The sequence below is a fragment of the Coturnix japonica genome, chromosome 18, assembly GCF_054131305.1.
Source record: "Coturnix japonica strain WE chromosome 18, WE-NBRP24, whole genome shotgun sequence".
Taxonomy (NCBI): domain Eukaryota; kingdom Metazoa; phylum Chordata; class Aves; order Galliformes; family Phasianidae; genus Coturnix; species Coturnix japonica.
In genome coordinates this window covers 3,617,837-3,640,284 of record NC_140680.1, presented here as the reverse complement: position 1 = coordinate 3,640,284, position 22,448 = coordinate 3,617,837, and the positions used below count along the sequence as shown (strand labels likewise).

At 44.0% G+C, this 22,448-nt stretch overlaps 1 protein-coding gene across 3 annotated transcripts in view; it reads left to right on the top strand.

The window, feature by feature from the left end:
* RNF130 (ring finger protein 130) overlaps positions 1-22,448 on the top strand; it is a 37,990-nt gene that overhangs the window by 10,641 nt on the left and 4,901 nt on the right. For 2 of the 3 annotated variants that reach the window (XM_085518748.1, XM_015875806.3), the window contains exons 3-9: positions 5,108-5,358; positions 8,496-8,567; positions 9,213-9,295; positions 13,125-13,221; positions 13,989-14,193; positions 16,190-16,283; positions 17,581-17,773. In XM_085518748.1, the coding sequence (XP_085374874.1) occupies positions 5,108-5,358; positions 8,496-8,567; positions 9,213-9,295; positions 13,125-13,221; positions 13,989-14,193; positions 16,190-16,283; positions 17,581-17,596 (818 nt within the window). In that variant the 3' untranslated portion in view covers positions 17,597-17,773. Of the gene's footprint in view, positions 1-5,107; positions 5,359-8,495; positions 8,568-9,212; positions 9,296-13,124; positions 13,222-13,988; positions 14,194-16,189; positions 16,284-17,580; positions 17,774-22,448 lie in introns of those variants that run through there. The other variant, XM_015875807.3, reaches the window with a different exon arrangement.

Sequence of the window (22,448 nt, the reverse complement as noted above, 5' to 3'; positions counted from 1 at the left end):
TTGTGAGCCCGGCCTGACAGCTTCATCAGTGGATCCTGCCGTGTAGTTCTCCTTTATGAACTGCAGGACACAGCGGATTGTGGGGCTGATCTCCAAGTATGACAACAATGCTGTACTGAAGCACAGTTCATTGCTCAGTGCAGGAGGATGAGCATGGGGAGGCTTGTTCCTGCTTCTAAGATTGTTGTTTATCGCCTATGGATTTATTTTTCAACACGTAACAAGTTAGCACAACAAGAACCTGATTGGGCTCTGTTTGTTTGGAAGTTAATTCCGTCACACCCAGCTTTGGAAGGCTGCTCTTGCAACTTCCTGGTTTTCTAGTTACATGCCTCAGTCATACGCTGCTCTGGAAGGAGCAGAGCTCAGAATGTCCCCATTGCTGTGAGCAATGTGCTTTGCCTTTCACTATCCTGCCATGCCTTGGGCCGTGGTTAGGCGACATAGTCCAGTGTCCTCTCTTACCATGGCAGAATCAATCTACTGAAGTTCCTTCTACTGCAATCAGAGTTTTGTCTGTTCTGCAGGCATAACTTCACTGCATTTCCATTGCAATTCAGTGAAGCCTGGTCCTTGCTGGGCTTGAATATCTGCTCCTTTGTTCCCCTGAGGAGGCAGTCAGAATTCAAGTCTTGGCCTCAGGAGCGATTGTTTGTCAGGTTGTTCTGCAGAAGTTTGTGTAGCAGAGAGAATTGATTTCAGAAATAGCTGCTCAGTGTTTGGTTCTGCGGGTTGTGTTTAGCCAACGCACCCCTTGAAAATGTGGCTGTTAGCTCACGGTTTCCTATACTGCTGTCACTTACCATTTTCTCACGGTAGTGTTGGAACATCTGTTCTGGTGTCTGACACTGTACATCAAATATCCTACAGTTCATGTTTACATATAGTCAAGAATTCAATGCTTACAGTGTTATAAAGACAACGGGAAGAGAAATGCTTTGAAGTGCTGTTCAGTCTCATTTTAAAATGGAGGCCCGTTGGCATTAAGTTCTTGCCTTGCTCAGAACTGAGAACTGACAAATAGTATCGTTTTGCTTCTGCTTTCAGAAGTATTTGATTTGGGGCATCTCAGACAACATATCACCATTGTGGTGGTGCTGCCAGCCTGGATGTGCTCCTCCTTTCTGATTAGATCAAAATAAAAGCTTGTGTAGCTAGACCTGTTTTAATCACTCTGATCGATGCCAAGACTCTTCTTTTTACAGCCTGCTTTTACAAAGTCTGCTTTAGAATATAAGACTTCATTCTAATGATGAATTTCTGGTTTGTACCAGGCTAAAATTTTACAGTATCTGAAGAATTTGTGTGTTCCCCATTGTTGGTAGGTGTGTGGAACTGATGTCTGTTCTCAGAGCCCACCTTTTCTAGCAGCGCAGATGTGGAGTTATTTTCATTATCATATGATTTTCTAACAAACTCACTGCTTGTAATAGCCAAAGGCCAGACCATGGTGGTAGTGTTTTCCATGTTAGCAGTTAGTCTTTATTCTAGTACGTCTTCTTAAAATATCACTGACTGTGGCTTGAAAGGGCTATTGAAGGTCTGGAATCACTTGATCGGGTGTGCTCCACCAGACCTAATGTGTAACTGCTGTTTGTGGTGGTCTGTCTTTGTTAATCCAAGAAATCTGGCACTGATCGATCCCTTTGCTGCACACTGAATGGTGTGTGCATGCGTTTATTTCTGATGCATGTTCAGAAATGCTTTAAAAATTACTGAATTCTATTGGTTTGTGAAAACAGGCAGTTCCCAGTTATGTGATCATTATGATGTCTCCATCATTGTGATTTGTCTTTCAGTATCTGAATCATGCTCTGAATCCAACCAGCAAGCAACTTCCTGCGCTGTTCTTTACTTCTATTAGAAAGCTGGGGATTTTGCAGGCCTTTATAACTGACACCTGCAAAATGAGTCAGATAAATGTGTGTTAGGTTTGGGTTTTTCAGAATAGAGTGGAACGCTTCAGTTACAATTAAATGTCATTTGTTACATAAGGAGGGAACAACATTCTCTTGCAAGTGTGAGCTGAGTGCAGTCTGTGCCTCATGCTGTGTCTGCAACATGCATCAGCAAGTGCAGTCAAAGGCTAAGGAAGCTGCAAGGACTTCAGCTGAAAGCAGCAGCCCTCAGAGAAGTGCTCACCTTTGGTGCAAGTGGGTTAATTCTCAATTTTCTGCAGATTTTTTTATTTTTTTTTTAAATCCCATCAAAACCACTCTGTGCCTCTTACAGGTGGTCCTGCATGTGCCATTCTTCAGCTGGGATTTGAAGTTTGCTCTCTGTCTGCAGGGAGGTTCTTTGCAGCACTGCAGTGCTGGCAGCAGCTCAGGAGTTGTCACCTTCCCTTGTTCCACAGCACTGACCAAGCAGCTGCTTGGGCCACTTGGGAACCCAGGAGGAAAGCAAATATCTGCTGCTCAGCAGTTCTGTCTCCCCACTGTCCCCAGGGGCAATAGGTGGGCGGAAGGTGCCTGAAGTCTCCTCTTTGAACCATGCCTGTCTTAAGCTTGGTGTCCTTCCCACAGCTGGCTCTATTTGGAGCTTCAGAGAAATGTATGGCAGTCAAGAATCAACATAAAGAGAAATTGGCAAGGACGACTGTTTGCTCATGGTGAGACTGGGAATCTTCCTTTCAGACGACTTTCAGTTGACTTTCTAAATGTACTCGGAGATACGGTGAGCCAGCAAAGTAATCTCTGTAGGGCTCTATAGGAAACTTACCATTACATTGTTCCTAGTGTCTTCTCACCTGCTACATCCTTCTCTCATTTCCTGTCTTGATGTCGTATTCCACAGGCTTAAAGATTAATTGCAGCTTCCTTTCCATACATGCAGTTGTGTAGCTATCCCATTACGTATGCACATAGTAAAATTGCAAGTTAGAGCTGTTTGGGATTGGATGATGACAACTGATTTATATTTGCAGGTGTCAACATTTATCCTGGTGTTCTGTCTGTCCAAGCTTCTCCCTGGGTGGGTGTAGAGCTTTCCAGCTCCTTTTTGTTGGATGCTGTTCTTTGCTCAGGAGAGCATTGCTTTTCAGGAGATCTATATAAAGACCATACTCTAACTTCTACAGGTGCTGTCAGTCTGTCTGTATTCACCTGAGGATTATTTTTATCTGCTTATGTTTCAGAAATGTAAGATTTCAAGGTGCTGAAAATAAATAAGTCAGTGCCTCCTCCTGCCCCCAATTCTTCCCAAGCAGGGAGCTCTTGCTATAATTATTTAGGGTGATGCCCCTGACAAAAATATGGATGAACCAAGTTCCAGTTTCCACTGAGCTTCAGGATGTTAAGCAGGCACAATTTATTTTTCTTCTCTGCTGTTCTCCTTGGCTCTCACAGGGTCAGAAGCAGCACAGTAGCACTTGGGCTGTTTGCAGTGGAGTCATTTGGAATGCAAATGGCTTTGCAGTGATGCCAGAGGTTCCCTTTGCTCTGAGCCTTATAAAAAACGTGTGGCAGATTGTCAGCTTTGTCACATTCTCTGGGCAGCAGGGAATAGGTGGAGGCTTCAGCTTTTAATTCAGACGGAACTGGACTGGTATCAGAAAATCTTAGTCAGCTTTGCTTCATGGGTAGCTGTATAAATCGCGTCAGGGTGCTGTGCTGAGAGCTTCTGACTGATACTTGGATAGGAACGTAGCGCTGTGGGCCAAATAATACCTCCTGGGGAAGCATAGTGCAACATATGCTCTGGGGAAAACAATCCTTCTGCCCATCTTCGCTATCAGAAGATGTGAGGAAATGAAGTGGCACCTGGGGAGAGCATCAGGCAGTGTTACATTATTGGCTCTGGGTTGATCTTATATCATCTGAGCTGCGGGAGTGCGTGCTGTATCTGCATATACAGCACCTTGAAACTGCAGGAAAGGAAGATTTTTGTCCTGTCATCAAGTGCAAAAACTTCTCAGCTGGACAAGATAGGAGTGTTCTGGCTGCTCTAAGGTAAATGTTGGGAAGCGCTGTCTGAAAACTGAGGACAGTGACTGTAACAGTTACTATTTGGCTTTGTGAATGGGAAGAGCAAAGTAACACTTTAACAACTTAAGGAGTTCTAGCAAATCCCCCTTTGGGAAATGAATGGTTTGGATTCATCACCCTGACTTACTCTGCCCTCTCTTTCAAAGATTCTGTCCTTTTTAGTCTTCTACTTTGTATTCTGGGTACAGTAACTTAAAAATAGGGTTCTGATTAAAGGGCTTAGGAGAAATCCCCTGTATTAACACAGAATCTTGTGTTTTCTGTTCACTGTCACACCAAGTCCTCCATCTCAAATCTACTCCAAAGCCAGAACCGCAGTGCTGAAGTCACCCACGTTCTACTGTTCCTCTTTTAGAGAATGTGAATTGGTGCAAGCAGATGGAGGGAGCAGATGAGCAGGCTTCACCAGCATCTTGAAAATAGATCTTGAGAGGGGGTTTCAGTGCAGATATGGATGAAGAACAGCCTGCCTGTTGTTTTTTTTTTTTGTCTTAGGAGCTCTTTGCTAATTTATTAAGCATGTCTTTGGTTGGATGATAAAATCAGCTCTCATGTTTCTGCTCAGTTTTTAATTTCTTTTCCACTTTCCAGCCAGGCTTGTTTGCTTTACTTCCTCTTCTATGGGAAGTGGTGGGGGTAGAAGTTCTGGCTTTGTTGCTTCTTTGGAATTGTGATTTGTAGGTCCTCGGCAGTCTTTCTACATGTGATATCCTCATAACCACATCAGGGAACTTTCCGAACTCCCCCAGCCCAGCTCTGTGTATACTGACACCACTCATCTTCCAAATGTGTTTTTCCTCTGAGTTGCCTGTTCAAGTAATCATTGCTTCCATTCTGGACCAAATATATGATTTAAGACATGTTCAGACTATGCACAGTGGTTTTAATGTGGGGAGAGCTGTTACCTGGTAGGATGTGTGCAGCTGCAAACAGTTGGCGCATCAATAACCTACCTGGAAAGCTTGGGCTGGAAGGATGAGCCTGAGCAGGGCTGAGCACCCTGTATGCCATATGTGACCTGCATAAAATTATTTATCAAATGGTTTTGCATATAGAAAATCTTACTGGCATCACGCTCTGTGGATTTTAAATGTTAATTCATCTTTGTTCTCTTTTTATAGGAACTGGAGACATTGTTGCTGTCATGATTACAGAATCAAAAGTGAAGGAGATCCTGAATTATTTGGAAAAGAACATCTCTGTCCTGATGGCCATAGCAGTGGGTTCCCGTGTTCCTCTAAAGAACTTCAGTCGGGGCTCCCTAGTCTTTGTGTCAATATCTTTCATTGTTTTGATGATAATTTCTTCAGCGTGGTTAATATTTTACTTCATCCAGAAGATCAGGTACACAAGTGCACGTGATAGGAATCAGGTAAGGGCACTTTATGTTTTCCTCTCCATGTCCTGGAGGTGATGTTGCTGTATACAGTACTGTGTGGAGAATTCCTTTCTTGGAAAGGACACTGGGAGTGGGGAGTAAAGTTAAATCATGGTTATGCTTATATGGTATGGTGGAGCTCAGAGCTAATGTTATTAATTCCATCTGTTATTAAGGATAGCTTTAGTAATAAGTAAGGCAGTTCAGTTGTTGTTCCCAAACTGTACATTAATGAACGTTAGAGTAAGAAAACTAAGATACAGAGCTGGTTAGTGATCTGCACTGACTATATTTAAGATCCTTCTTGATAAGGACTGCCTAATTCTCCTGCTCATAAATACTAAGCAATATTTTGTCCAGCATGACTTTCTGATTGTCTTCTTCTCTGTTATTGTAAGAAGTTAGATCTGAATTAAATGCACCCATGCTCAGAGGTCTTGAATAAATGAAGTGATCCATGTAAATATGGCTGGGACTTCAGAAGTAAATGTTTTACTAACATGGACTCGATGACCTGCCATCTCAGTAGTGTGTCCTGGCTTTTATTGCAAAGGAGGAGGAAAATGACTGCTCTCTTTGGCTCTGTGCATCTCTATCAAGGGTGCCTTACAAAGCTGCTGACCTCTAGCCGCTGTCCCTCTTCCTCTGATCTAGGACTGACCTTTAAGGGCAGGCTGTGAGTTGGCAGTACTGGCTCTTGACAGCACTTTGTCAAACCTAAAACAAACACAGACTTACAATGCTTCAACTGCAACAGAGGATTTCCCTTCTAGTTTCTGGAAATAGCATCTGATGCTGCCAGTCTAGATTTTCCTAAGGATGTCATTCTGAAGTGACCAATCTGTGCCTGGTACTCAGTGTGGTCCCTTGGGGTGGTAAAAGTTTAAATATAAGTATTACTCAGCGAGTGTCTGTGGAGTGCTGAACTGTACCTGCTGTGTCCCCTGCACAGTCTGAGGCTTCTTCCAAATGTCTCAAAGCAGCTGCTCTGTGGGGTTGGGGCCTTTCGTGACCTTTCTTCTTTCTTTAGATTTTCACAAAGGTCAGGAGAAACACGATGAAAATTTGATGTGGTTTAAGAAGCTGAGCTGATTAAACTTGAATGAGGAGGTGACGACAGCTCCGGCTTGTTTTTGAAGCGCTTTGAAAGCTCTCTCAGAGAGAAGGCTGTGCTGTTAGAGGGGAAATAACTCGTTTTAACTGAAAAACAAGATCCCAGCTTGGGGCTAGAGGCACCTGTTAAAAAAAGATTAAAAAACATCAAAAACACGCTGTGTTTTACAGATAGTGCAAGTAGATAAGGGTATTTCACATGGTTACTCTTGTGCGTTTCCACCAGAGGTATGAAACTCCTTTGCATGTGCTGGTGCCCTTTTTGCACTGAGGTGCATGTGCTGCATGCCTGTGCCCCAACTTAACCAAATAGCAAATCTCAGCGTTCTCAAGGTTAGCGTTTCAAAACACTTGTTAAAATTAGAAGGTGGAAAAGGTGGATCTCTTAAATGGAGATGAAAGTTGCCATTTAGCAGATGTGTTCTGGGAGAGTTTTGCTGGGATTAATCCTTTCTCAGTTGAAGGGTATTTCCTAAGGCTTCACGTGGTACAAACACAGGCAGTATAACTAATTATATGTGCTACCCCCAGTGACTTGGGTAGGTAGTGTTGGTTATGTAGAGCCCCCATAGTGCCTTCCCAGAATTGTTCCTCTCTTAGCAGCCACACTTAGGCTGGGCAATGGTAATCACTCCATCAGCATTCCAGTGTTGTGTCATTCAGTGCTGGAGACAATATGCTTGTTCCAGGATGCACAGCTTAAGTTTACTTATACTGACTGGTTTCTCATGTGTTGAAGTTAGGATGAGATTTCTTCCTTTAGGAGGCATAGAGTTTCCCAATCCCGCCTCTGTTCTGGATGCTACTTTGCCGTGGTTGACACCCAACACGTTTTGTTTCAAATCAGCATCCTAAAAAAACCCATAAAAGGAAGGAGCTGTTTTTATGTAGAGGTGGCAACAACAACAAAAATTGAATTATATGATTCCAGAATGATGCTGGTACAGTAGGCGGCCTTGATTCGATACACACAGTTGTAGCGGCCTTCAGAGGCCTCTGTGTTTCTCAAATCAAAACAGCCTGTGCTTATATGGAAAGAAAGGAAGTGTATGATACGGGGTGGGGTGGTTAAAGAACTTGGCTTTTCAAGTGTGTAGGAGGTGGGCAGGCACAAGAAATGCACGCTTGTTCCAAGCTGTATGGGGGGTTTTGGTACGTGCATTTCATGTTCTTAGAATCAGTCTCTCTCTCAAAAGCAGAATATTCTGTACAAGAGGGGTGAAGGACAAAATATGGGAACTTCCTTTCTTCCTGTAAATGTAAACCCAGTCTCAAGCTCCTGACATGGGGAGGTGTGAGCACTGTGCTGCTCGGTGCCCGGGACCCACGAGCCCACAGGCCAGCAGCCAGGCAGTGGTTGCACAGGAGGGCAACGCGCACCCAGCAGTGGTCGTTGTGTACAGCAAAGGCCCAGCTATTTTTTGTTGTCATAGTGAGGTTAACGCTGAAACCAGCGTTCATTTCAGCTTTAACTCAAGTCTGAATCGAATCTTGATTTCGTGACCTACAAGGTTTTGCTTTGTGTGGTTTTGGGTAAGGACAGGAGAAACTAGGTTACCCTGAGGATCTGCTGTATCTCAGAACAATATCAGCCTGCACTCGGGGAGGGGAGAAAATTCCAGCCTAAGAGAACAGAGTATGTTCCAGCACGCTGAATAAAAAGCAATAGGAAAAGAAGACAGAAATCACCGGGGGGCACATTGCTTCAGCTCCTGTATTGCAGGCTGGGTTTGGTCAGCTTGTCACACGTGTTGGGTGACTTCTGTGGAGCCCAGCATGGTCTGTGAGCTTTATGCCCACACAGTGTGTGCATTCCTGTGCTCTGCTGTTGAATTGTTTTGTTTCCTGACAAATCTCTAACTGTGGGCCTTGCTGTTTACGCTGTTAATCTCAGTGTTGGCCCACTGTCAGTGTGTATTGCAGTGGCAGTATCGAGCCCAAATAAGTCATTATAACGGGCAGTAATGAAGCTTGATTATCAGAGCTAATTTGTGTTCTCTTCTTTGTCACTTAATTAGCGTCGCCTTGGAGATGCTGCCAAGAAAGCTGTTGGTAAATTGACAACCAGGACAGTAAAGAAGGGAGATAAGGTATAATGATATTTCAATGTGATAAATGTGGGCATCGTGTTTCATTTTTGTCATAGGAAACAGTTTATTTCTCAGCTTTTCCTGTCTCTTCTGGTATTCCCATCTTCCCTTCCCTGTTGGAGACTGCTTATCGTATGGCACAGTGATTGTGTGACTCGTTGTATTGCTGTGTGCTGTAAGCCTGTACATTTCAAAGGAGTTTTTCTCACTTAAGTACTTTTTGCGCTCCATCTGGCAACTGTGACTGAGTGGTTTTTTAATGCTAGCTGGCATGCAGAATTCCCAAAAAGCTTATCCTCAAAAACCCAAAACTCAACCCTTTTCCTTCTGCCGCAAAGCTGAGGTGATTCCTGTAGGGAAATCCCCACTAAATATATCACAAGAATTCAACTGGGTATTATAAATACCTTAAGCCTTAGCTGATGTTTCATATGGTCGGTTATCAGCTCCAAATGAAGGGGAATGGTTTTGTATGCATGAGATATTTCTCTGAGCCATGTTGGAATGTAGCCACCCTGCCATCATTTCTCTATCTTCTTGGTAATACCCACTTTGACACAACATGGTTCTCGTACTGATTACAATTACTTTTACCGTTGTCACAGCCTAAGCTCTTGACTTGAATTTCCATTCTGTTTGTTTTAGGAGACAGACCCAGACTTTGATCATTGTGCTGTCTGCATTGAGAGTTACAAGCAGAATGATGTTGTTCGCATTTTACCATGCAAGTAAGCTAGTAGAGTTGCTTTGTTTGGAAACTGTTTTGTTTTGTTTTTTTTCCTTCTTGCTCCTTTCCTTCATTTCATGTTATATGTGCACTGTAATGCGAGTTATGCCCCAGTCCTTCATTTATGAGGAAGATTTGGAAATCAGAGGAGAAACTTCTGGAAACCATCCAACCACAAGGCTCATGGTTGGAGCTCAGGGTAGCTCAAGGGTTTGCAGTGGGTGCTCTCAAATCCCACTCCTCTGCTTTTGGTGCTGAAGAGGGGTCAGTGAGGGGTCCTTGCTGATGGAGAGCACGCAGCTGATGAGGAACCATCCCCTACCACTTGAGCACATGGCAAAATTGGGACTGAAGGCCACTTCACTGAATAAGTGCCCTGTGCTGCCCAGGCAGCAGATGTCTGGCCAGTATCAGCAGATACAATACAGATCTTTTGACCAGGATGATTGTGTATTTATTTTACAAGTCTGCTTCCTCCAGATGCCTGCTACAAGCCGTGGTGGTGCAGGCAGAGCCCCCTGGTCGCAGGTGCTGCAGGGAGCTGGGGGGCTGCATCTGGCTGCTGCCTATGCACAGCTTCCCTCACTGCAATGCCCCACTGAGCCTTTTCCACAGATCCTTTTCTGTTCTGTTTTTCAAAAGAATATAAGGTCAGGGAAGGCTCCAGCTGCATTCCTGCTGAAGGTTGCACCGTGACTTTCATGTTCGCTTTCTGGCTGTCTTTTTGAAATCTCACTTTTCATCTGTTTCAGTTCAGCTTTGAGTTAAGCACAAATCTGTCTTGGTTAGGTGGAACACTGAGATGGGTACTTTCTAAGAGGTGCTTTTTATACTTGTTGAATGAGCGAAGGGGCAGCCAGTGCCTGCAGAGATGAGCCAGATGAATTTCAGATTGCATATAAAACTTCTCAGGGTACTGAGGTGCTTCTCCTCGAATCTCGTTTTAGAGATTTAACCCCTTCCTACTTCCTGACATTTTAAACTCTCCTTTTTGGTACAACATGCAAAGTTAGTATGAAATAAATAAATAACTATAGAAGGATGTTAAAGATGGATGAGAAAATAAATGTCTCATGGTGAAAAGGGCTTAACCAAGGGGAAGCAAATGAAGGGCTGGCAGTCCTTCTTACTGTGTGTTTTGAGGAAGCTATAACTATTAGACAGCAGGAACCACTGACAATTTGATTGAAAGGTGGTGTTTCCCTTTGATACAAGAATTGTTCTCTCCAGTTAAGTGTGATCTGTCGTGCTGTCTCTATGGAGAGGCATCTGGTTTAGACAAGACATACAGCTGATGGAAATGATAGAAACTCAGCTGCAGTATTTGCAGTCATTCACACTGCTCTTCAGAAAAGCTTGTACGCTCAGTACAAGCAGCTTGTAGCCACAGAACATCCTAAATTGGAAGGGACCTGATCATTAAATCCATACCTACAGATTTTCCTGCACCAGGGATAAGCCCTCTTCCCTGGACTTACAGACCTGAAAAGCAGTTCTGTCTTCTGTGAATGACATTGTGAGTTAAACTAAGCAGTGTATGTGAATGTTGGAGGGAACGTAGCTGAAGTCAAGCCTCCTGGACAGTGTTCTTTCATCAGACTGTTCCACTTCAGCATCACACAGCATCTGGGAGATGAAGGGGCACCAGGTAGAGAGTGATCAGGAAACAGGTAGTGTGAAGGAAAGATGGCAGTGAGAGATAAGGGAGTGGGACATCAAAGTGATGAGCTGGAGAAAAGCACAGAGAAGGACATTGGAAAGAGAAAAGATGATCTGGGAAGAAATATCACAGTGCAGAAAGAGGATTAAAGGAATCATGAACATCTTATATAGAGCAGCAAGCTGGTGGGATGAGGCTGACTGTCGTCTATGTTAAAGTAAATGAAATTTAAGCCAAATTCTTAGTATTTCCTACTGTTTTGTGAGGCTGTGCAGCACAATGGAGGCGGTTATGGTGTTTCCTGGGTATGCTGACAGAGCGGAAAAATACCTGCAGCTCACCTGTTTGGAGCCCTGCCCTCATGGGAGGCTCTTGCAGCACTGCCAGACACACTGTGTTGCAGCCCCAAGGATGCAGTTGTGTCACACTCTGCTCCTGGACACGTGGCTCCCACAGGAGCATCTTCCACAGCCATGACCCGGGGCAACTTGCTGGGAGCTGGGCAGATTTATGGTCTTGGATAGCTTGCTATTGACCAAGTGACAGGGGATGGAGATGGAGAAGGTTTATGATGGCAGAAAGTGCAAGAGCTCACTTTGTCAGACTAATTTTAAAAATAATTCATGTGTTTATTGTCATAGCTGCTGTGTAACTGCTTGAACTCTTGTAAGAGAAAGCCAGACAGAGCCCCAGCCATGATGATGGTATCAGCAACCTGCTTAAGCAATAGAGACACAGCATAAGTAGTAGGCAGAGCCACACTGATCTAAATCAATAAATAACCTTGGGGGCACTGCTCTTTTTTGAAACACATTAATAAATGTCCTTGAAGGTTTAGGAACTAAAAGCAAAGAACAAAGAGGTTGCCAGAAGAGTTGAACTGTCATGGTGCATTTGAACTCTGTCAAACTGCTAATGACTTGAGAAGAACTTGTAAGGTTTAGTGGATGCGTGCTGGCATCTATATGGTATCCTGCTTCGCTTGATCTGAGTGCTTCTGCAGCACTGATTAGCTGATAACGATATATTAAAGCTGTTTTCCTTCTTGGTGGAGTCCCAGTGTCTGCTGTTCTGGGTTTTGTCCTGCCCTCAGAAACAGCCTTTGAGAATTTTAAAAGGAAACATAAGCAACTCAAAGCCACAATGTGCCCAGTGCAGAAAAATGGCATCGTTGTGCGTTTCAGAAGATTTCAAACCATTTTCTGTCACCCGGGACTTCTAAACACAGATTGAAGTTCTGTGAGTAATAAGGGGAATGTGCTAAGGACGAATAATGGGAGAAACTGCTATTTTGTGCAAGTGTTTGAACTGCAGGCAGATTGCCTCTCCTGTTCTTCATGATTGCTGTAATGCTAAAGGTTACATTGCTAAATGTGTTGGACAGAGTAGTTCAGCATGCTCCTCAGTGTGTGTTCTTATCATAGGCAGCTATTCAGCCTGATGGCTACAAGCATTTTCTAAACCTGAATCATGTCAAAAGTCCAGCGATAACCTATTCCTGTGTGTGTGCTGAAAGGTTCTGTGCGTCTTGAAATGCCAGCAGGGTGACTGGTATAACTTCTTCAGTTTAGACAGGCTGTAGTCTGCGTAGTCCTTCAGTGTTCTGTTGGTTTTACCCATCCCAGCGCGGTTACGTCTGTGTTGTGGATGTGACTCAGATGGTGTAAACCAATTCGGAGCTCCCTGCTGTGCAAACAGAAGCTCCGTTTGCCATTTCTATTTCTGAAAGATTTCAGTTTCCTGTGACCATACTATGATGGGCATGTTTTCCTTACTAATTTCCTTACAGATATCAAGCAATGCTAATTGTAGGCAAAAGCCTTTCAAAACCTTGTTCTTTTCACTTAGATGTGCTAATTATAAAGCACTTACAAGATCAAACCTAAGAACATTTATGTTGGCTTTTAAATGAAACTGACTCCTGGCGGATCTGCAGTCCTCCCCCCTGATTCAGCACAAGGTTCTGCATGGAAATGGAGGTTGTAACTGGTGGCAAAAGCTTCAGGCTTTTATTTCTAATTTTTTTTAATGCAGTTAGCATAATGTGCTGGTAATTCCAGAATTTGTCCTGCTGACTTAATGAAGCAACCTAGCAGAGCATTTAAGTAGTTCTCGTGATGTGGTGTAATGGTTTGCAAGTTATATACATGTGCCTTGTCTGTTCTCCTAGGCATGTTTTCCACAAAGCCTGCGTGGATCCGTGGCTTAGTGAGCACTGTACGTGTCCAATGTGTAAACTGAACATTTTGAAGGCTCTGGGAATTGTGGTAAGTTGGATTGGACAAGCTCTTTTCCCTTCCATCTCTGAGACACAGAGTAGGACGAATGACTCCAGGGCAGAAAAGATGAAGGGTGTTCCAGTGCTCTTAGTCAGAAGGGTGTGGGGCTGTGTTGTCATTTGTTACTGGGTTTTTTTGTGCTGCTGATAAAGTTTGGTTTTGGTGCTTGTTTCTTTCCCTGGATGACTATTAAGGATGTTCTAGTACGTTCTTATTTGTAATGTTATTTTTAAGCTGTTGTAAGTCTACTGTGTTCTCTATAGTCTTCCCTTTTCTCAACTTCTTTCAGCCTTCCTTTGGTTTTCTCTCTAAGCTCTTGTTCTTACTGTGGTGTCCTGTAGACACTCTTAGATCTGTTGGCTCGTTAAATCCATGCTCAGAGCTGCAGAGTGCCTTGGCTGAGGCCAGCAGCCTTTCCTTAGTTATGCATTAACCAGCCCTTGGCACATAGAATCTCAGAGGACTGCTTTTGTTGACTGATTCTCAAGGGGATAGACTTATAGAAGCTCAAAGAGGATTTTTCATGTTTTTCCCATATAGGTAAAAAAAAACAAAAAACTGTCAGGTAGAAGCAGTGTGTTTTCTCAAGGAGAGAAGGAAAAAGAGAAGAACACAGTAACTCACATTTCTACCCTGTGATCCAAAGGCAGCTGAGCTGCAGCAGCAAAATGAAGTGTTTGTGTGGTTATCCTCAGTATGTGGGTTCGTTCCGTGTAGAGTATTCCACACTAATGTGGGATCACTGTGTTTTTCAGCCAAATGTGCCGTGCACAGATAACGTGGCCTTTGACATGGAGAGGCTCAGCAGAAGCCAGCCCGCCAGCAGGCGCTCAGCGCTCGGCGACTTCACCAACGACAGCTCCCTGAGCCTGGAGCCCCTGCGCACCTCCGGCATGTCACAGCTTCCCCAGGATGGGGAGCTCACTCCGAGGTCAGGAGAGATCAACATTGCTGTGACAAGTAAGTTTTCTTTGGCTTCCGTTACAGTTCTATGGCTTTCCTGGGACAGGGCTCTTGCTTTGCTCCCCTCTGTTCTGCAGGGCTGTGATAAAAGGTCTTCCTGCAGAAACAGAGGCGACCCTGGTGTCTCTGGGCACTCCGTATCAAAGCCAAAAACTGCCTGCAGCAGTGCCAGCACTTCCATTATTAATCGTGTATCCATTTTGGAAGGCACGCAAAGAACAATGGGTGAACTGAAATGGCAGCAGAACAGCCCTCCTGAATTCAGTGACCGGTATAAGCTGGATTGCCAAAACCATTTCCAAAATACCTTACATCCAATAATTTATACGTATGTAAACATTTGAGCCAATTACTACTTCTGCAGTTCTTCCTCCTGACAGCGTCACTGCTAGAGTTCTGGTGTCCTTTAGCAGATGGCTTTTCTCACATAGTTTTTGTATTAAGAAAACGCTTGTATTTTGGTATACCAACATTTGAGTATTGTCCAAGTGCCATATGACCCCAGGAGACTGTTCCTGCAGTATTTGTTCCTATGGATAAATGCTTACAGCATGGGAAATATGCACTGACTGGATTTTACCTGGAGTTTTTATTGTATAATGGCTCTGTAACTAATACGTTATGTGGAATTATATCGTTTTTCTGTATGCAATGGAATCTTGATTTGATGCAGGAATGGTCGCGTTTCTGTCTGAAGTGCAAAAATAGAATTCATTCAGTCTGATTTTCCCCTTGTATTTCCCTTATGCATCTAAAATCTGGATTTGAAACCAGTGCCGCTGTTTCCTGTTAATGAAAGCGTTGTAACTGATGCAGTCCATTACAGAGTATGTCTTCAGACACTTGAGGAAAGTAAAGGTTGTTAACAGAACCTCATCACACAACACAGAGCCTACGTCCAGAAAGGTCTTGATCTGAGAAGGAAAAAGCCAAATGTGAAATGCAGATTCTTTGCCAAACCAACACGTCACTTTGGCCTGCAGTGTTCAAATTCTCATTCATCGTGTTTTCAGTTGTGTTGAGCAGGCACCAAGTCTGTTTACATGCTCTTTTTATTGCCATGGATGGGAAAGCTCTGTAGTTTAACTGCAGTTTCAACTGCTCGGTTTTACACAAGGTGCTTTTACTCTCTGTTCCCGACTGTAGCACTTACCTTGACAGATGGGATGCCAGGGTAACATGAGAAGTATCAGCAAGAGCTCATGCTGACAATGTTTATCAAATAAAGCCTTAGAAAAGGCCATTGAGATGCTTAGATGTTGTGCGTGACACATGCATTTTTCAGCGTGTATGAGTTAAACCAAAAGCCATATTCAGCAAAGGTGTTTGTATTGCACTCTATTACTGTGCTAAATTGATCTCCGTGAGAGAGAGCTTTGAATAGCGAGCATTCTTTAATGGTCACCTTTATTTTTTTAATGTCTGTACTTATATACTGGCGTTGAAATTATATTTCCTGTTGTCTTTCTGTCTATATGTGGAAAATTCTAGTTGTTTTACTGTCAAATAAGTGATCTTATCTTATTTTAAAAGTAACGTGGCATTTATTGAGGAGGGAGGGGGTGAAGACACAAGTGAAGTGTGAAAGTAAATGGGGTGTGCTTATGTGAAGAGACGCATCTCAGCAAACCCCAACCAACCATAACAGTTGTTCTCCTGACCTGGGGGTGGACTGAGATTTCGTGACATTTTCCCTCGTTCCCACGTTTCCCTTCACACTGTAAAGTAATCTTTCTTTATCGCTAATCCTGGGGCTCAGCCAAGGAGATGTTTGTTGTGCCATGCTTGTTTTCCACACCTCTCTCCACTTCTTCTTTGCTAGCCTTCTCCCGTCTGTAGCTCTGTGGCTAACCTCCTTCTGCTTCGCTTCCTGGTGCCACTCATGGCTTAGAAGCCCTTTGCCTTCCGCCAGTGGTGTTTGTGGGGAATGTTGGCATCGCTTTGACATAAGCCTTCTCCCACGAGTGATTTCCTCCCTTTCCTTTGTCAACAGAAGAATGGTTTATTATTGCCAGTTTTGGCCTCCTCAGTGCCCTCACACTCTGCTACATGATCATCAAAGCCACAGCTAGCTTGAATGCTAATGAGTAAGTAAACGTTTGGCTGTTTCTATATGTTTCTGGTGTCTGTGTGTCACAGGCAATGTTGGGAAGAGATACCATGAGAACAGAACAAGGAATTAATGATATATGCATGAGCTTTACAAAATGACAAATGCCTTTTCTGCCTTTCTCAATGTAAGCCTTCAAGCAGCAGGTTCAAGGGTAGCTGAATGAGGGGATCTCACAATGTACAGAAGAGGGAGGGTGAAAATAGGGAATGTGTAGATCTGCTTTTCTAGTCAGTGGTCTGGGTAAGTGTTGGGCTGGTCATTAAATCCCCGTGTTCAAAATTCACCCAGTAGAACCAGGAATTGCTGCCATCCGTCACCTCTGGCAGTTCCCACCTCAATTTCTGAGTCATTTCATATTTTAAAAAGAAAGAAATGAAATAAATCTTTGGTTTTTCCCCCCAGCGAGCTCACTTCCAGCTGAGGAAAAAAAGATATTTAGATGATTTTGTAACTTTTTCTACTAAGAGAGAGGGAGATGTAAGCAATGATTCACAGCCATTTCTTGCATCTTGTGTGGGTGGAGCTGGCCTGTCTTTCTGACCTCTCATTCTAAACACTTAAGAACTGCACTCATTGGAGTGCTTAAAGACACCCATTTGTTCTTAGTTTTTATGAACTCATTGCTGCTTCCCCTCAGAAAGGCTGGGCCAGAAATGATTATCACGTGATTTCCAGTCTTCCTCCGTAGTTCTGTGTGTGGGCAAGTATAAATCTGTTCTGCAGATACGTTAGCCAGGTAGAGCTGGCTGTTCTTGTTTGAGGTGTACAGAACATCTGGGCTTGTAATCTAGATACATAGGTATATTGGAAGGCAGGCTCCGCCATGCAGCATGGAAGTGTAGCTTTATAAATGTCATCTCAGTTTCTTGGTTTTGAGATGAGAGAAAGAAAGAAATATAAATACAGATACTTTCCAGTGGAGGAAGATGAGCTGTGTGCACATGAAACTGGAATATCTGTGTTCCTGGGTATTTCCACATCGCTAGGAAGAAGACAAAGGAATTGTAGTCTGTAATCTCCACCGGATGTGGGTACTCATGGGAGTTGCATCTCTACTTTCTGTTGCAACTCCTTTTGTCGCCTATTGCTTGATTGGCTCTTTCTATGGGAAGGACAAGCTTTGCAAGGTGTAGGAGTAAGCCTCTTTAAATGCTCCAGCCCTGTGTAATAAGCCATTTCTTGCTAACTTCCTCTTGCAGGATTTTATCTTTTGAGTATTGACGGTGCTAACTGTAACATAAATATTCTGTACCTTTTTTTGTGCCCCACAGAGCAGAATGGTATTGAAGAAGTGCTTTCCGGATGATTGCCTTGGGGAGAGACACCTATTTTTATGCTTCATTTATCGATCGTGCAGCACAAGCGTTTATTTAGTACATCCTATTTTTTCATAAAATTTGCTGATGCCAAAGCTTTGTATTAAGGAAAAAAAAGTGAAGAAATAAATGAACTTTAATTACGAAATCTTCCGTCTGTGAGTTTGGTTTGTCACGGCTGTTGTGTTCGTGTTGTTTGACAGACTCTTGTAAATTCTGCTTTGTTTCTTTTTAATGACTTCATCTCTGCACATCCGTAATCTCCGTTCCTTTTGGGTCACCCATGCGAACAAGTGGAAATCTCACGCATTGCCATTCTTATGATGCTGCCCAGCGCTGGGATGACCAACTGGTATAGCTGGCAATTGCTCAGTGCCAGCTTGATAGGGAGAAAGAGGCGTTCTGGTGTGTGATGGGCTTCCATTAACTTCAGCTGAAGCTTGGTATGAAATAACATTTCTATCTGGAATCTTTCCTGTTCCATACCGGGAGGACTGCAGTACCACTTCTGTCTTCAGTTGCCGCCTGAGGTTGGCAATAGAGTTTTCCCAACAGCCACATCATAAACCTTTTCTGTCTGCTACTTTCACCCCACCCTTTCTCTGCTAAAAGTGAAGCTCATTTAAACCACTACTTCCTTCCCAATACCGAGTGGAAAAAGTAATGTTTCCTCCCCCAATGTCTTTGAAGCCTTCATTTATACTGCTGCGGGATTGACTGCTGATCAGTTTAGGGCATGAAGTATTGATAATAAGATGGAAACGCTATGCAAACCTGTCCCTTCTTGCCATGCCTTCTAACTGGTGGGTTAAACATCTCTCGTCTGCCGTCCTCATTCGGGCTGTTTCACACAAGTTCACTTATGCAAGTGGTGTATGAGTAATTTCCCAACAGTCAGTTAAAGCACGCAGGTCTGCAGCTCAGCCAAATGCTGGGGTTAATGGGAGGGGGGAAGGTAAGCGGTGGATGAGGAAAACATCACTGAGAAAGTTAAATCCTGATCTGAGTTCTGTTTGTTTTTCTGGTATAAAGATGCAGACTTAAGAAACACGGTACTTTAATTGAATTAAATAACGGAGAGAAGCAATTTTACTGTAAAATTTAATTTTTTATGCACTGGGATATAGGGAATTTAATTTTATTTTTATGTATTGGCGCTTTTAGGTTTTAGGAACACAGCCAGAGAATACATTAAACTGGTTGCTTAATTCTTATTTGTCCATCAGGTTTCAGCTGAGAAGGCAGCTTTTATAATTGAAAATGAAATATGTGAAAGCTTCAGTGCATTTAATAGAATTATTTTTCATTGTGTCCTTGTGAAAGTTTGGAAGAAACGTGAAGACAGTGGAGCAATGTGTCTTTTGAAAGGCTGGAAAACCCCATTGCAGTCACAGATGAAGGGAGAAGCCTCAGCCACGCAGTGTCTGAAGATTGTCTACTTGAAAAGTGCAGCGTTCTGTCACCTGAGCTGGTTGCCAAAGCATGGTGGAATGAGGACAGAGCACGATATAGGGTACAGGCTGTGATATAAGAGCTGTGTCAAGATGTGGGTGAAAAAACACCAACAGCATGATTGGTGAGTTTGTCCTTAGCCAGGAGAGTCTTGAACTGTTCGGGATGGAGTGATCTGGTCATATTTCTGCACGAAGAAGTTGTGCCAGGGCTGCGAAGGGAAGGCAGCTTATGGCATTGGTTGGCCCTGATTATCCATCCTGAGGGTGTCTGAGCGTTTCAGAAAGGTAACAGCAGCTAATGCTTCCTACTAATGCACCATTACACTGTCTGCGATTCTTTGCCTTTCAGCTGCGCCTGTTCCTGCAGTGTCTTAGTTCAGGGATGGATTCCGGGCTAGTGGGCTTGTTTTCAAACCAGTTATCTGAAAAGTTCATCTTAACTATATAATGAGGAATAGTGGCAGAGAACACCGAGGAGTTCATTTTCAGTACATTGAAACTGATTGCAGGCTTCCTGTTTGTTTTCTCTATGCCCAAGGGAGAAATCTTAATCTGCCTCATAAGCGCACAACGGGAGAGCAGATTCAGAAGCTGAATTCTGGAGCTGTGGATGTTTCTACCTGACCTTAAGATACATTTATCCAGTAAACCTATCTAGACTAATGGTATGTGTTTGAACACTGGGCAGGGAGCCAGTGGCTCCCTGATGCATGTCCCAGCCAGCAAACAGGCTGGTCTGAGCTGCTGAGCTCTTACAGGCAGGCAGCAAAGTGGGACGGCAATGCTGGTGTTACGCAGTGCACCCTGAGCCTTCTCTACCTTCTGTCTTTGGTTGCAAGAAGAGCATAATTGGGTCGCTTTGCCCTGCTGACTCCTTCCCTCTCTGTAAAATGTGGGTGATACTGATCTGGTTATTTAGTGCACAGATCTGTGTGTTGAAAAGCACCGAACTGCAGCTGGAATTTGGGCAGGCTGATGGTAGCTGTGATGTGCTCTGGTGCCCTCCACATAGAGGTCAAGAAGTATTGTATGGGAACACGACCCTATTTGCAGTGGGCTGTCCACGTGTTGCTGGTGAGCTTCTGCGGGAGCTGGTCACAATCTGACTTCAGCAGTAAGAAAAATATGTTGGATTTATCAAATAGAGATGTTCTGTTTCAATGTCTTTCATCTACAGGTAGGTAGAGTACAGGCTTTCTTTTTAATGTAAAGGGTTGAGAGGTGTGGTTGAGCACACCCATAATCCTGGTGAAGGCAGTAATGGTGAAAAAATTACATGGAACAAAAAATAATGGGGAGAAGCGTTTGGAGAAAGGCTGAATGATGTGCCCCATATGTTCTATGAAAGCAAAGCGGTCTGTGTGCAGCCTCCTGGACGTGGGGTGGGTTACAATCCTGTTGACAAGAAGCATGAAAACATCACAGTAAAGGATTTCAGAGGTGTTGGGCATAGGATGCCCTTTTTCAGATGGGTTTTCAGTTGTTGTCAGATGAGCTGCCTGCCTGTTGGTGAAATGTCTCCCTTGAAGCAGTTGGAGTGGAAGTGTCCCCATGCAGAGGAAATGACTGCGCAGCTGTCTGCTTCCTAATCCGTTGTTTGATTTCTGCGTGGTGAAAACAAAAGCAGCGCCCAGCTTTCAGAACCCCTTTTGTTTTGTTTCAGCACTGGCTGTTCAGTGTGTAAGGTTTCAGCGGGTGGAGAAAAGGGGAGATGAAACAAGCAATAAATACCCAGGGTTTATTTCAACAGCAAGCTGAGACTCAGCCATCACAAATTAGATGATCCTCCACCTGTAACACAGAGCAGAAGAATCTCAAAATCAGTTTTATCTGCTGCAGTTCCACAGTAGGTTTGTTGGTTGGTTGTTTTGAAGAGGCTGAACCATCTGGAGGACCTTGTTCCAAGTCAGTATTTATTTAAAAAAAAAGCAAAAACAAAGAACAATTCTTATTTTTCCCATTGAAGCACTGACCGATTGAGACGTTTAGCTTTTGGGCCATGTTTCAGATCTAAAAGGTGGGTTTTGGTGATACCCCAGTGTGCGCTTCTGTAAAGTATGTGCCAATGTGGTGCTCATCTTCCAGACACCTGCACGTGTGCTGTTATGCAATGTAACTGCTCGCTTCAGTAAACTGCGTGAGCAAAAACGAATTCATTTACTTCCGAGAACTTCTGATTCTCAGTAAGAATGGCGGAGTAATGACTTTGTCTTTTTTGAGCCTCTACGGTGAGTGGGAAAGAAGGAAGAGCTGTTGAGAACAGCAGTATCTGAATTCTTCATACCTTTTGTAAGCTCTTTATTGTAGAATGGCATGGGCTGGACCCAGAATTTGGTGGAGAAAGGAGGAGTTGAGCACCTGAATTCTGCCAGGACAGAAACTGCAATCCCCTAAGCTTCTTGCTTCACTGATGCCTGAAGGTGGAGGCACCTTAGTTTGCTGAGTGCCTCCTTGATGAACTTGGAAGCTCTTCAGTTGCCTTGAGTTTGGCTCATGTGGGTGCTCGGTGTATTGTAATCTAAGCAGCCTTCCTCCCAGCTAATCCCTGCTGGGATCGAGAAACCAGGTAATTTCATACCTTGGCCAAAGGCCTGATCTGATAGTTTCCAGAGGGAACCTTGTATACGCCAGCAGGGCTAGCTCCTTGCAAAACACATCTGTAGACTTGAAGAGCCAGCTTCTATCAGCAGCATTGTGTGCTCACTTTGAGCATTGCTGCTGTCACCAGCATTTGGAGAAGAGGGCCGGGTCTTCGTGGTTCTTTGTAAGACAATGCGTTGGTGCCTCTTTCCATAAGATTGCTGCCATGCACGGCACAGGACACAGAGCACCTAGCAAAGGTTTCTGGTGCTGTGAGGCTGTAAACCAAAAGCAAGGCGCAGTGCGAACCTCAGGCTTGCCCCAGCCTTGCTCAGACTTGACCTGTGTTATCTGTGAGAACTGCTGGCCTGGCGGTTGCTCATGCATATGAAAAGCAGTGCTTGGAAGCAGCACATGGATGGAGGCAAAGCCCTGCAGCACCTCCAGATGGGGTTGGATGGGGGTCTGAAATGTCAAATTCATGTTGCAAAGACACTGGGACAGAGGTGAGGTGCATCTCAGCACCAGGCCCAGTGGGATCTCCAGCTCCATGGCCAGGCCTTCAGCAGGGCACAGCAGATGGAATGTGTTTAATCCATGGCATACGGCAACATGTGGCCTCATCCAGGCATCCTTTGGCAGCTGATTTCTGTCACTCTGAGCAGGATGTGACAGGAGGCAGCAGTGGGCCTGGCGCACCTCAGTGGCCCGTGGTACAAATGTAAATGCTGACTTTCCTGCATGGTGAGGGCTTGCAGGCTGAGATCTCTCCTTTGCTATCTGCTCCAC